The following is a 16,071-nucleotide window of genomic DNA, read 5'->3' as shown; positions in this document are numbered from 1 at the left end:
GAGTTAGTGATGGACAGGGAGGCCTGGCGTGCTGCGATTCATGGGGTCGCAAAGAGTCGGACACGACTGAGCGACTGAACTGAACTGAACTGAAATCAACATTAACTTAATATGTTCAAATTTTCAGAAATGATACTGCTGCTGCTGCTGCTAAGTCACTTCAGTCGTGTCCGACTCTGTGACCCCAGAGACATCAGCCCACGAGGCTCCCCCGTCCCTGGGATTCTCCAGGCAAGAACACTGAAGTGGGTTGCCATTTCCTTCTCCAATGCAGGAAAGTGAAAAGTGAGAGTGAAGTCGCTCAGTCGTGTCCGACTCTTAGCGACCGCATGGACTGCAGCCTACCAGGCTCCTTTGTCCATGGGATTTTCCAGGCAAGAGTACTGGAGTGGGTTGCCCTTGCCTTCTCCAAGAAATGATACTACAAGAAGTGAAAAGACCAAATGTCTGCCAAAAAAAAAAGAATCATTGCAGACATTTTCAAAGATTGGTATTTATATTATACCTGTCAAGACATTCCACTCCATACTTAACTTTGTAGAAATATTTAGGAGCAGAACAAAGAAAAGAAATTAGCTTGCCTTATGACATTTAAATAATTTAGTCCCACTTCACTAGTCAAATGTTATGATTCTTATGATTCAGAGACATGGCTCCTCTCAAACTATAACAGGTATATTTCCCATAATGCTCTCTGACATATAGCATCTAATATAAGCATTAGATACAAACTCATTTACTTTATGAAAACGGCTATCATCCATAACATTCTCTCCATGGAAAAAACAGGATATTACTCCAGCTAACTGAATAATACATATTTAATATAATATTTATCACTTTATATTTTATATTATAATACTCCATTTTTGAAAACTGACACTCATGTTACATAAATAAATCATGTACTGACACCAATATAACCTGCTTAATTCTATAAAAAAAAATCATCTTTAATGCTAACATTTTGGTATGTTTTAAAGAGGTACTAAGAATAAGAGATAATTCATTTTTTATAAGACATTCCAAATAGGTAAAATTAAATATATATATATATTAAAACATACTAAGAATAGAAGCAAATGAAAAACTACTAAATTATACTCTGTCATATTTAATTGCAATAGACAAAGGAAAAATTAATATCATTTTTAATACTTAGAAAAATGGTCATTCCACATGTAGCCTCATGTAGTTTTTAAGTGTTGCTAAGAAGTGCAATCTTAGAAAGCCAAACAAAATGATCTTTCAAAACTCAATGAAACAATCAACAAAATCACACAAAGGTTTATACTTCTTAACTAAATATTATAAATAGAGATTTAAGTAAAATAGAGGATTTAGTAATGAAGGAATTTCACAAATTTCACTTTATCTTTGAAGTCTTATTTCCAAAGAACCATATTCATTTGTGTCTTTTAAGGGAAAAAAAAGATGCATGCAGCCCCATCAGACTTAATCCTTCAGCCACCACTGTTTAGAAGAGAGGTGGTATTCTCCAAGGCACTTCCAGAAAGACATACAAGCATCATCTTGCATGACTACTGATTTGGAGGTTCTAAAGCGAACTGGCAACCCAGAATACCTGTACACCCAACACTTCATTAGGAAGAATAATAGTCTTGAGCTTACTACTCAGCAATATTTATCCAAAGATAGTGTTATTTTATATAGATGAGAGGGGGTAGAATGTGTTTGGGGGCAGTTTCCAGAAAATATTAACAATATTTATTCATCTTATTAGTAATTAAGTGTTATAACAACATTGTATTGAGAATACTGGTTAATAATTAATAAATGGTTAACTGATATTAATATCAATGCATAGCTAAGTATCAATAAATAGTAAACTGAAGATTATTCTTCCTGACAGATATGCAGCATACAGATATCCTAGATTACAAATATTATTTCTTTTATTTAATATTCTACATTATTCTATAGAATATATATATTTTATCCAATTCTATTGTCAAAAGCTATCAATCTATCTTTGAATTAAACCAGATCAATAGAGAGTAAAATACCTAAACAACACTATTTGAGGTCCCAGATTGCTGTTCTGGCTAAACTGTACTTTGTTATTAAGTCACAAACTCTTATTTAAGGACATAAAATATTAACTACTCTATGTTTTAGAAACTGATATATAACTTGATAAACTCTCTCTTTTTTGTTAGGATTCATCACTCTACACAGTATTGTTATTTGAAAACATATAATCTCTTAAGAGACTTCATCTTCTGGAATCTGTAGTCACATAACTCATCATCTACCCGTCATTCCATTAGCTACAAAAAAACAAACCTATGGTTTATCTTTGGCAAATAAAAAGTGCATGCATTTCATGGCATGCACTGGTACATTTTTAAGCTTTCTGCCAATGTTATCTTATATATTTTCTCTTTAGGATTTCCTTGATTAAACATTTCTTGTTTTGTTATTATGCATTTACTTACATAAGATGCCATAAAAAATTGTGGAACAAGGTAAAATAAAACAAGGCTTTGGAAAAACAATGAAAATATTTATTAATGCTAAAGCATGTTTCTTTTTTTCTATTCTAACGTAGCAACCAATGATGGAGGAGGAAATGGCAACCCACTCCAGTATTCCTGCCTGGGAAACCCCATAGACAGAGGAGCCTGGGGTTGCAAAAGAGTCAGACATGACTTAACAACTAACAACAACAACAACTAACCAATGAAGTCACGTATGAAGATTAACTAATACATGACATTAACACTTAATAGACATTATGAAAATTTTTAATGAAATTCTACTATTAAAACTCTACCCCAATAAAGTATAAATAAGTTTTTGCTATGCAAATGCAAACATGAAGCAGTTTCCTTCAAAGGAAAAATGGCTTGTTTTAAAACGTTCAATAATAATAATAATATCTTACATTTATAATTCACTTGACTGGATTATTTTCAAGTAAAATCTATTTTCACTTTTACATTTTAATGAAGTTCATTGTGTTAATATTAGAAATAACTTTTTTTAAGACTAAAATTGGTCAATTTTAAAGGATGCTACAAAATGTGAGCTGTAATATATCAAAGAAATAATCTTGGAAAATGAGATAGATTTATAGTATACATATATAAAGTATACTGGAAAAGTATTTTACTTTATTTTGAAGGTATATGTAAAATATCAGATAGACAGTGAAGCTTTATATAATACAACGATTTATATGCACATCTGTTTTCATAACTTCTGGGTAAGTACCTAGGAATAGTAAAAGTATTATTACATATAAAAATGATGGGGAATCAAACGTGCATACTTACCCTTCTCCTCCCATTCTTGTTATTTTTAGGCGAAAATCCACAGAATTCAGGCTGGGAGGCTTCCATTTCAAAATATCATCACATCGACCAGGTTTGTATTTCTAAAGTGATGACAATGAGGATAATAGTTAATAAGAAGATAAAAATTATACATTTGATATACTAAATAACAATTACTTTTTATTAAGCAAAATCACATCTTCTTTTACTATAATCTTTGTTATCGTCAACTGATGAGTGAAGTTAGATATCAGCACTCATGAGTTAGATGGGAAGATCCCTTGGAGAAGGGCGTGGCAATCCACTCCAGTATTCTTGCCTGGAGAATTCCATGGACAGAGGAGCCTGGAGGGCTAAAGTCCATAGGGTCACAAAGAGTAAAGCAACTTAGCGTGCACACACGCTATTCATTAGATATCCAACATGTTACAGATAACCTTTCTCTCTTCCCTGCCAAAACACATAGATACATGTTTGTGAAAGTTTTGAAAAATAATGACACATAGGTATTTGTTTGTGAAAGTTTTGAAAAATAATGAAACCTATTATTCCCTACTATTCACTACAACTTAAAGGAAGTTTGGTCATTTAAAAATAATTGTGCCTATTTAGTTCTTTGGTCCACTTGTTGATTGGGTTGTTCATTTTTCTGGTATTGAGCCTCATGAGCTATTTGTATATCTTAGAGATTAATTCTTTGTCAGTTGTTTCATTTGCTATTATTTTCTTCCATTCTGAAGGCTGCCTTTTTACCTTGCTTACAGTTTCCTTCATTGTGCAAAAGTTTTTACGTTTAATTAGGTCCCACTTGTTTATTTCTGTGTTTATTTCCATTACTCTGGCAGGTGGGTCAGAGAGGATCTTGCTGTGATTTATGTCAGAGAGTGTTCTGCCTATGTTTTCCTCTGAAAGTTCTATAGTTTCTAGTCTTACATTTAGATCTTTAATCCATCTGAGTTTACTTTTGTGTATGGTGTTAGAAAGTGTTCTAGTTTCATTTTTTTACATGTGGTTGACCAGTTTCCCCAGCACCACTTATTAAAGAGGTTGTCTTTTCTCCATTGTATATTTTTGCCTACTTTGTCAAAGATAAGGTGTCCGTAGGTACGTGGATTTATCTTTGGGCTTTCTATTTGGTTCCACTGATCTATATTTCTGTCTCTGTGCCAGTACCATACTGCCTTGATGACTGTAGCTTTGTAGTATAGTCTGAACTCAGGTAGGTTGATTCCTCCAGTTCCATTCTTCTTTCTTAAGATTGCTTTGGCTATTCAAGGTTTGTGGGGTTCCCATACAAATTGTGAAATTATTTGTTCTAGCTCAGTGAAAAATACCACTGGTAGCTTGATAGGGATTGCACTGAATCTATAGATGGCTTTGGGCAGTATACTCATTTTCACTATATTGATTCTTCCAATCCATGAACATGGTATATTTCTCCATCTATTTGTGTCATCTTTGATTTCTTTCGTCAGTGTTTTCTATATATAGGTCTTTTGTTTCTTTAGGTAGATTTATTCCTAAGTATTTTATTCTTTTCATTACAATAGTGAATGGGATCGCTTTCTCTGTTTTTTCCATTGTTAGTGTATAGGAATGCAAGGGATTTTTGTGTATTAATTTTATATCCTGCAACTTTACTGTATTCATTGATTAGCTCTAGTAATTTTCTGGTGGTATCCTTAGGGTTTTCTATGTAGAGGATCATGTCATCTGCAAACAGTGAGAGTTTTACTTCTTCTTTTCCAATATGGATTCCTTTTATTTCTTTTCCTTCTCTGATTGCTGTGGCTAGGACTTCCAAGACTATGTTGAACAGTAGTGGTGAGAGTGAGCACTATTGTCTTATTCCTGATTTTAGAGGAAATACTTTCAATTTTTCACCATTGAGGATAATGTTTGCTATCAGTTTGTCTGCTGCTGCTGCTGCTAAGTCACTTCAGTCATAGCCAACTCTTAGCGACCCCATGGACTGTAGCCCACCAGGCTCCTCCATCCATGGCATTTTCCAGGCAAGAGAACTGGAGTGGGGTGCCATTGACTTTTCCAATCAGTTTGTCTATATGGCTTTTATTATGTTGAGCTATGTTCCTTCTATGCTTTCTGGAGAGGTTTTTTGATTTTTTATCATAAATGGGTATTGAATTTTGTCAAAGGCTTTCTCTGCATCAATTGAGATAATCATATGGCTTTTATCTTTCAATTTGTTAATATGGTGTATCACACTGATTGATTTGCAAATATTAAAGAATCCTTGCATCCCTGGATAAAGCCCACTTGGTCATGATGTATGATCTTTTTAATATGTTGTTGGATTCTGTTTGCTAGAATTTTGTTGAGGATTTTTGCATCTATGTTCATCAGTGATACTGGCTGTAGTTTTCTTTTTTGTGTGGCATCTTTGTTTGGTCTTGGTATTAGGGTGATGGTGGCCTTACAGAATGAATTTGGGAGTTTACCTTCCTTTCCAATTTTCTGGAAGAGTTTGAGTAGGATGGATATTAGCTCTTCTCTAAATTTTTGGTAGAATTCACCTATGAAGCCATCCTGGGCTTTTGTTTGTTGGAAGATTTTTTTATTACAGCTTCAATTTCCATGCTTGTGATGGGTCTGTTAAGATTTTCTGTTTCTTCCTGGTTCAGTTTTGGAAGGTTATACTTTTCTAAGACATTTTTCCAAAGAAGACATATAGATGGCTAATAAACACATGAAAAGATGCTCAACATCACTCATTATTAGATAAATGAATATCAAAACTACAATAAGGTATCAACTCATGCCACTTAGAATGGTTGCCATCAAAAAGTCTACAAACAATAAATGCTGGAGAAGGTGTGGAGGAAAAGGAACCCTTTTACACTGTTGGTGGGAATGCAAACTGGTACAGCCACCGTATGGAGAACAGTGTAGAGATTCCTTAAAAAAACTGGAAACAGAACTGCCATACGACCCAGCAATCCCACTGCTGGGCATATACACCAAGGAAACCAGAAATGAAAGAGACACATGTACCCCAATGTTTACTATAGCACTGTTTACAATAGCCAGGACATGGAAATAACTTAGATGTCCATCGGCAGACGAATGGATAAGGAAGCTCTGGTACATATACACAATAGAATAATACTCAGCTATTAATAAAGAATGCATTTGAATCAGTTCTAATGAGGTGGATGAAACTGGAGCCTATTATATAGAGCTCCACCAAAAACACCAAAACAGTATGTTAAAGCATATATATAGAATTTAGAAAGACAGCAACAACAATCCTATATGCAAGGCAGCAAAAGAGACACAGATGTAAAGAACAGACTTTTGGACCATGTGGGAGAAGGCGAAGGTGAAATGATTTGCGAGAATAGCATTGAAACATGTATATTACCATGTAAAATAGATGACCAATGCAACTTTGATACATGAAGCAGGACACTCAAAGTCGGTGCTCTGGAACAACCCAGAGGCATGCAGTGGGGATGAAGGTAGGAGGGGGGTTCAGGATAGGGGCTACACAGGTGCACCCGTGGTTGATTCATGTTGATATATGGCAAAAACCACCACAATACTGTGGGGTAATTATTCTCCAATTATAATAAATACATTAATTTTAAAATAAAAATAATTGTGCCTCTTTATTCAGCTTTACTGTGGGATGGTTCAATTACAATGAATAAAATTAACTAATGAATTTGACAAATGGATACAATCATGTAAGCATCACTAGAATCACAATATACAGCATTTCAATCAACCATCCAAAAGCTTTCTCTTGACATCTGCAGTCAGTTCCCTGTCACCAACTCTCCAGCAATAGTGACCTTCTTTCTATGACTACAGTTGTGCCTTTTCTGAAATCCATGAGAAATTCATAACACAACGTTTTGCTATACATTGGCATACATATTAGTAGCTTGCTCCTTTTTATTAAACTGAGCAGGATACCATTCTACATATATACCACAAAATTCACATTTATAAGTTGATGGACATCTGGGTTGTTCCTATTTTTAGGCTATCATGAATGATACTGGTCCGAACATTGGTGTGGACATCTGCTTTCATAACTTTTGAGTAAATATCTACCTAGGAGTAGAATGGCTCTGTCATACGGTAAAAGTATGCTTAACTTTATAAGAAACTGTCAAATTGTTCTCCAAAGTGGCAGTGACTTCGTCCATTCACAGCTGTAACATCAATTCAGTTCAGTTCAGTCGCTCAGTTGTGTCCGACTCTTTGCGACCCCATGAATCACAGCACGCCAGGCCTCCCTGTCCATCACCAACTCCCGGAGTTCACTCAAACTCATGTCCATAGAGTCGGTGATGCCATCCAGCCACCTCATCCTCTGTCATTCCCTTCTTCACATGTCACCAATCCTTCCCAGCATCAGGGTCTTTTCCAATGAGTCAACTCTTCGCATGAGGTGGCCAAAGTATTGGAGCTTCAGCATCAGCATCACTCCTTCCAATGAATACCCAGGACTGATCTCCTTTAGAATGGACTGGTTGGATCTCCTTGCAGTCCAAGGGACTCTCAAGAGTCTTCTCCAACACCACAGCTCAAAACCATCAATTCTTTGGTGCTCAGCTTTCTTCACAGTCCAACTCTCACATCCATACATGACCACAGGAAAAACCATAGCCTTGACTAGACGGACCCTTGTTGGCAAAGTAATGTCTCTGCTTTTGAATATGCTATCTAGGTTGGTCATAACTTTCCTTCCAAGGAGTAAGCGTCTTTTAATTTCATGGCTGCAGTCACCATCTGCAGTGATTTTGGAGCCCAGAAAAATAAAGTCTGACACTGTTTCCACTGTTTCCTCATCTGTTTCCCATGAAGTGATGGGACCAGATGCCACGATCTTTGTTTTCTGAATGTTGAGCTTAAGCCAACTTTTTCACTCTCCTCCTTCACTTTCATCAAGAGGCTTTTGAGTTCCTCTTCACTTTCTGCCATAAAGGTGGTGTCATCTGCATATCTGAGGTTATTGATATTTCTTCCAGCAATCTTGATTCCAGCTTGTGCTTCTTTCAGCCCAGCGTTTCTCATGATGTACTCTGCATAGAAGTTAAATAAGCAGGGTGACAATATACAGCCTTGACGTACTCCTTTTCGTATTTGGAACCAGTCTGTTGTTCCATGCCCAGTTCTAACTGTAGCTTCCTGACCTGCATATAGGTTTCTCAAGAGGCAAGTCAGGTGATCTGGTATTTTCATCTCTTTCAGATTTTCCACAGTTTATTGTGATCCACACAGTCAAAGGCTTTGCCATAGTCAATAACGCAGAAATAGATGTTTTTCTGGAACTCTCTTGCTTTTTCCATGATCCAGCAGATGTTGGCAATTTGATCTCTGGTTCCTCTGCCTTTTCTAAAACCAGCTTGAACATCTGGAAGTTCACAGTTCACATACTGCTGAAGCCTGGCTTGGAGAATTTTGAGCATTACTTTACTAGTGTGTGAGATGACTGCAATTGTGTGGTAGTTTGAGCATTCTTTGGCATTGCCTTTCTTTGGGATTGGAATGAAAACTGACCTTTTCCAGTCCTGTCGCCACTGCTGAGTTTTCCAAATTTGCTGGCATATTGAGTGCAGCACTTCACAGCATCATCTTCCAGGATTTGAAATAGCTCAACTGGAATTCCATCACCTCCACTAGCTCTGTTCGTAGTGATGCTTTCTAAGGCCCACTTGACTTCATATTCCAGGATGTCTGGCTCTAGGTGAGTGATCACACCATTGTGATTATCTGGGTCATGAAGATCTTTTTTGTACAGTTCTTCTGTGTATTCTTGCCACCTCTTCTTAATATCTTCTGCTTCTGTTAGGTCCATACCACTTCTGTCCGTTATTGAGCCCATCTTTGCATGAAATGTTCCCCTGATGTCTCTAATTTTCTTGAAGAGAGATCTCTAGTCTTTCCATTCTGTTGTTTTCCTCTATTTCTTTGCACTGATCGCTGAAGAAGGCTTTCTTATCTCTTCTTGCTATTCTTTGGAATTCTGCATTCAGATGCTTATATCTTTCCTTTTCTCCTTTGCATTTCACTTCTCTTCTTTTCACAGCTATTTGTAATGCCTCCCCAAACAGCCATTTTGCTTTTTTGCATTTCTTTTCCATGGGGATGGTCTTGATCCCTGTCTCCTGTACAATGTCATGAACCTCATTCCATAGTTCATCAGGTACTCTATCAGATCTAGTCCCTTAAATCTATTTCTCACTTCTACTGTATAATCATAAGGAATTTGATTTAGCTGTAACATATGAGAGATCAATTTCCTCTGCATCTACCCCAGAACTAGATATTGCTGTTCTTTTTAATTCTAAAATTTTCATTCTAAAGTATGTCTCATAATTCTGATTTGCATTTCTCTAATGACAAAAGATGCTAAAGATCTTTTAATTTGCTTATTTGTTGCTATCTGTGTATCTTCCTTGGTGAGGTGCCTGTTCAAAATTTTACCCTTGTTTTTACTGGGTTATCTCCTTATAATGGACCTGTAAGAGTTGTTTATATATTCTGGATAAATAGCCTTGTTTGGATAGATGTTCTGCAAATATTTTCTACCAGTTTTTGTCTTGCCTTTTCATTTTCTTAACAAAACATATATCTTTTGAATATATTTTAATGAACTCAAAATCATCTATTTTTTTCCTGCTTTACTGAGGTATGATTGAGAAATACAAAATTTAAGGTCTACAACATAGTGTTTTGATACATGTATACTGTGAAATGATTACCACAATCAAGCTAATAAACATATCCTTCATCTCACAGTTACTTCTTTGTGTGTAAAACCATTTAAGATTTATTCCCTTAGGAAATTTCAAGTATATTTTATTGTTAACCACAGGTACCATGCTATACATTATGTCTCCAGAACTTACTCATCTTATAACTGAAAGTTTCTATCCTTTGATTAATATCTCCGTTCATCCCCTACCCACAGCTTCCGGTAACTACCATTCCACACTCTGACTTGACTTTTGTTTGTTTTAAAGATTCCATATATAATGAGAGCTTATTTCACTTAGCATAATGTACTCCAGGTTCATCCATGTTGTCACAATTGGCTGAAGTTCCTTCTTTCTTAAGTCTGAATAACATTCCATTGTACATGTATACCATTATTTTCTTTATCCATTCATCCTCTGACAGACAAGTTATTCCCACATATTGGCTACTGTGAATATTGCTGCAGTAAAGATGGAAATGCAAGTACCTCTTCAGGATGTTGATTTTCTTTCTTTTGAATACATATCCAAAGGTGGGACTGCTAAATGACATGGCAGCTCTATTACTAATTTTTTGAGGAAACTGCATGCTATTTTTCATAAGAGCTATATCAATTTACATTTCTATCAACAGTGCAGAAGGCTTCCCCTTCCTCCACTTTCTCACCAGCATGTTATCTTTTCACTTTGTGATAATGGCCACCCTAACTGGTGTTAGGTAATATACCAGTGTGCTTTTGACTTGCATTTTACCTGATGATTAGTGATGCTGAGCATCTTTTCATAATTATCAATGTAAACTTTTAAAATTTGTGCTTTTTGTGCCCTTTTTAAGGAATCTTTACCTATCCTAAGGTTACTGAAATTTTCCACTACATTTTCTTACAGAAGTTTTATTGTTTTCTTATTTTTATGATCCATTTGAGGTTAATTTATTTATGTGGTGTGAAGTAAGGGACTGTTCACTATTTGACAGATGGATATCAAAGTGATACAGCACCATTTGTTAAAAAGACTATCCTTCCCTCACTGAATTGCCCTGGCATCTTTGCCAAAAATAAATTGCTTATGGATATAGATGTATTTCAATTCTTGCTAATCTGCTGCATTGATAAGTACGCCTTTCTTCCTGATTATACCATACTGTCTTGATTACTATAGCTCTATACTAAGTATTAAAACAAGAGTACACAGGTCCTCAAAGTTTGTTCTTCTCTTTCCAAAGTCTCTTAGCTAATGCAGATGTGTATTTCCACATATATTTTAAAATTACCTGGTCAATCTCAATGAAAATAAGTTTATTAGGATTTTAAGCAAGAATACAGTGAATCAACAGATCAATTAAGGGGAAAAAATCTTAACAATACTGAATCTTTCAATTCACAAACACTGCCAATCTCTTTAGTTACATCTTCTAAATTTCTCTCAGTAGTGTTTTGTAGTTTTTGGTATACAGGTCTTGCACAATTTTTGTTAAATTTATTCCTTTTAATAATATTTTGATGGTACTGTCAATACAAAAGATCAGTTGTTTCTATACAACAGCAATGAACAATCCAAGAAGGAAACTAAGAAATCAATTCCATTTACATCAAAAAGAAAAAAAAATACCTAGGACAAGTCAACATTCATGGCAACATTATTCAAAATTGCCAAAAGGTGGAAACAACCTAGGTTTCCATCAACATAAAAATAGACAAAGTGCACTATATACATACAATGGAATATCACTCAGTAACAAAATAAGAAAGAATTTCTGATACATGCTACAAAATGAATGAACCTCAAAAACTATGCTAAGTGAAATAAGCCAGACACAAGAGGACAAAAATTGCATGATTCTACCTACATGAAATATCCAGACAAAGGACTGAGCAAATACCACAGAATACCATAGGAGAGCTAGCCGGCAGCGTACCAGCCCATCCCCCACCAGAGGCAGGGAGGCAGGCAGGCGACAGCCAGAGCTGGAGGGAGAGGGGAAAACTTGGCCCCAGAGACAGTATCCTCTACCAAACTGCGAGCAGGCTCCCAGTTGCTAACCAAGTCTTCCTGGGATCCTGGACGGTTGACATACGCCAGGAGGTTCGCAGCCAGAAATCAGCTCCCCAGAGGAGATACAGCGTTCCCACTGTACATCCAGGAAACCGAGCAGCTGGGACCCGGGAGGTGATAAGACACATCGTACCTGGGGAGAGTGCGCTCGCCAAACACCTGGTTGCCTGAGCTGCTCAGACCTGGGAAGGGCACAAGATGCAGGCCCAACTGCGTCTGCACCTTTGTGGAGTACTTGAGAACCTGAACCTGAACCTGAGCAGCTTAGACCTGGGAAGTACACGCAACCCAGGGCCCACCTTAGACAGTTCCCCTGCAGAGCAACCTGGAGCCTGAGCAGTGTAAACCGGGAAAGCACACGTGCCATGAGCGGGGGCAAACCCAGTGTGGCCCAGACACTGCGAGCACTCCCCACACAAGCCAGTGATATTTGTTTGCAGTGTTCCTCCCTCCCCGCAGCAAAATTGAACAAGTGAGCCTAAATAAATGACCACCTTTGCACCCTTGTGTCAGGGCGGAATTTAGATACTGAAGAGACTTGCAAACAGAGTAAGCCAAAATAAACAAAGAAGAGGGAATGGCTTTGGAAGTGATAGCTGCAACAGATTAAAACCCTGTAGTTAGCATTGGCTACACTGAAAGGGACCTATAGACCTTGAGTAGAAGTATAAGCTGGAACAAGGAACTATCTAAAACTGAACTGACCACACACTGCCCTCAACAGCTCCAGAGAAATTCCTAGATATATTTTACTATTATAATTTTTAAATTTTTTTAATTTTTTAAAATGTTTATGTTATTACTCCTTTATTTTCATATTTAAAATATACTATTACCTTGCAAAAAAAAAGATCCTATTTTTAAAGGAAATTTCATATCATTTTTTTTTATAACTTTTGAGATTTTGGTTTTTAATACTGTATTTTTGAGAGTCTAACCTCTATTCTAGATTTTTAATCTTTGCTTTTTGGTATTTGTTATCAATTCTGTACCTTTAAGAATCCAATCTTCAGTACCCATTTTTACTTAGGAGTGCGATTACTGGCTTGATTGGTCTCTCCCCTTTTGACTCTCCTTTTTCTCCCCCAGGTCACCTCTACCTCCTCCCTCCCCCTTCTCTTCTCTACTTAACTCGGTGAATCTCTTTAGGTGTTCCAGGCTGTGGAGAACACTTAGGGAACTGATCACAAGTTATACTGGTCTCTGTCCTTTTGATTCCCTCTCCTCTGGTCCTGGTCACCTCTATCTCCTTCCTCCCTCTTCTCTTCTCTATGGAACTCCGTGAACCTCTCTGAGTGTTCCAGACTGTGGAAAGCAAATAGGGAATTGACCACTGGCTAGACTGCTCTCTCCCCTATGGATTCCCCCTCTTCTCACAGTCACCTCTATCTCCCTCCTCCCTCTTCTCTTCTCCATGTAACTCTGTGAACCTCTCTGGGTGTCCCCCACTGTGGAGAATCTTTTCACCATTAACCTAGATGTTTTATCATCAGTGCCATATGGGTGAAGAAGTCTTGAGGCTACTGTAAGAATAAGACTAAAAGCCAGAGGCAGGAGGCTTAAATCCAAAACTTTAGAACAACAGAAAACTCCTGACTCCAGGGAAAAACAAGAGCTCATCCAAAAGCCTCCATACCTACACTGAAACCAAGTTCCACCCAAGATCCAACAAGTTTCAGAGCAAGACATACCAAGCTAATTCTCCAACAACACAGAAACAAAACCCTGAGGACAAAAATACAGGCAACCAAAGTCACACCAAACCCATAGACACCTCAAAACTCACTAGTGGACACTTCATTGCACTCCAGAGAGAAGAGATCCAGCTCCACCCACAAGAACACCAATGCAAGCTTCCCTAACCAGGAAACCTTGACAAGAAACTGATCCACCCCACCCACAGGGAGGAACCTCCACAATAAAGAGGAACCACAAACTTCCAGCATACAGAAAGGCCAGCCCAAACACAGCAATCTAAACAAGATGAAAAGGCAGAGAAATATTCAGCAGGTAAAGAAACATGATAAAAGCCCACCAAACCAAACAAAAGAGGAGGAGATAGGGAGTCTACCTGAAAAAGAATTCAGAATAATGATAGCAAAAATGATCCAAAATCTTGAAAACAAAATGGAGTTACAGATAAACAGTCTGGAGACAAGGATTGAGAAAATGCAAGAAATGTTTAACAAGGACCTAGAAGAAATAAAAAAGTCAATCAATAATGAATAATCCAATAACTGAGATCAAAAGCACTCTGGAGGGAACCAACAGTAGAATACCTGAGGCAGAAGATAGGATAAGTGAGGTGGAAGACAGAATGGTGGAAATAAATGAAGCAGAGAGGAAACGAAAAAAGAATCAAAAGAAATGAGGACAACCTCAGAGACCTTTGTAACAATGTTAAATGCCCCAATATTTGAATCATAGGAGTCCCAGAAGAAGAAGACAAAAAGAAAGGCCATGAGAAAATACTTGAGGAGGTTAATAGTTGAAAACTTCCCTAAAATGGGGAAGGAAATAATCACCCAAGTCCAAGAAAACCAGAGAGTCCCAAACAGGATAAACCCAAGGCGAAATACCCCAAGACACATATTAATCAAATTAACAAAGATCAAACACGAAGAACAAATATTAAAAGCAGCAAGGGAAAAACAACAAGTAACTCACAAGAGGATCCCCATAAGGATAACAGCTGATCTTTCAACAGAAACTCTTCAGGCCAGAAGGGAATGGCAGGATATACTTAAAGTGATGAAAGAGAAAAACCTACAACCCAGATTACTGTACCCAGCAAGAAGCTCATTCAAATATGAAGGAGAAATCAAAAGCTTTACAGACAAGCAAAAGCTGAGAGAATTCAGCACCACCAAACCAGCTCTTCAACAAATGCTAAAGGATCTTCTCTAGGCAGGAAACACAGAAAAGGTTTATAAACTCGAACCCAAAACAACAAAGTAAATGGCAATGGGATCATACTTGTCAATAATTACCTTAAATGTAAATGGGCTGAATGCTCCAACCAAAAGACAAAGACTGGCTAAATGGATACAAAAACAAGACCCCTATATATGCTGTCTACAAGAGAACCACTTCAAACCTAGGGACACATACAGACTGAAAGTGAAGGGCTGGAAAAAGATATTCCACACAAATAGAGACCAAAAGAAAGCAGGATAGCAATACTTATATCAGATAAAATAGACTTTGAAGTAAAGGCCGTGAAAAGAGACAAAGAAGGACACTACATAATGATCAAAGGATCAACCCAAGAAGATATAACAATTATAAATATATATGCACCCAACATACGAGCACTGTAATATATAAGGCAAATACTAACAAGTATGAAAGGTGAAATTAACAATAACACAATAATAGTGGAGGACTTTAATACCCCACTCACACCTATGGATAGATCAACTAAACAGAAAATTAGCAAGGAAACACAAACTTTAAATGATACAATGGACCAGTTAGACCTAGTTGATATCGATAGGACATTTCACCCTAAAACAATGAATTTCACCTTTTTCTCAAGTGCACACGGAACCTTCTCTAGGACAGATCACATCCTGGGCCATAAATCTAGCCCTGGTAAATTCAAAAAAATTGAAATCATCTCAAGCATCTTTTCTGATCACAATGTGGTAAGATTAGATGTCAACTACAGGAAAAAAACTATCAAAAATACAAACATGGAGGCTAAACAACATACTTCTGAATAACCAACAAATCACAGAAGAAGTCAAAAAAGAAATCAAAATATGCATAGAAACAAATGAAAATGAAAACACAACCCAAAACCTATGGGATTCAGTAAAAGTGGTGCTAAGGGGAAGGTTCATAGCAATACACGCCTACCTCAAGAAACAGGAGAGAGATCAAATAAATAACCTAACTCTACACCTAAAGCAACTAGAAAAAGAAGAAATTAAGGACCCCAGGGTTAGCAGAAGGAAAGAAATCATAAAAATTAGGGCAGAAAT

General features: G+C 36.9%; 1 protein-coding gene across 4 annotated transcripts in view; it reads right to left on the bottom strand.

Moving 5' to 3' along the window:
- The window catches only part of RNGTT (RNA guanylyltransferase and 5'-phosphatase), a 239,108-nt gene that overhangs the window by 86,123 nt on the left and 136,914 nt on the right, over positions 1-16,071 (bottom strand). For all 4 annotated transcript variants that reach the window (XM_055535521.1, XM_055535520.1, XM_055535517.1 and 1 more), the window contains one exon: positions 3,300-3,400. In XM_055535521.1, coding sequence (XP_055391496.1) covers positions 3,300-3,400 — 101 coding nt within the window. The remainder of the gene's footprint in view (positions 1-3,299; positions 3,401-16,071) is intronic.

Source organism: Bubalus kerabau, chromosome 9, assembly GCF_029407905.1.
Source record: "Bubalus kerabau isolate K-KA32 ecotype Philippines breed swamp buffalo chromosome 9, PCC_UOA_SB_1v2, whole genome shotgun sequence".
NCBI lineage: Eukaryota > Metazoa > Chordata > Mammalia > Artiodactyla > Bovidae > Bubalus > Bubalus kerabau.
This window is presented reverse-complemented; position numbering and strand designations above follow the sequence as displayed.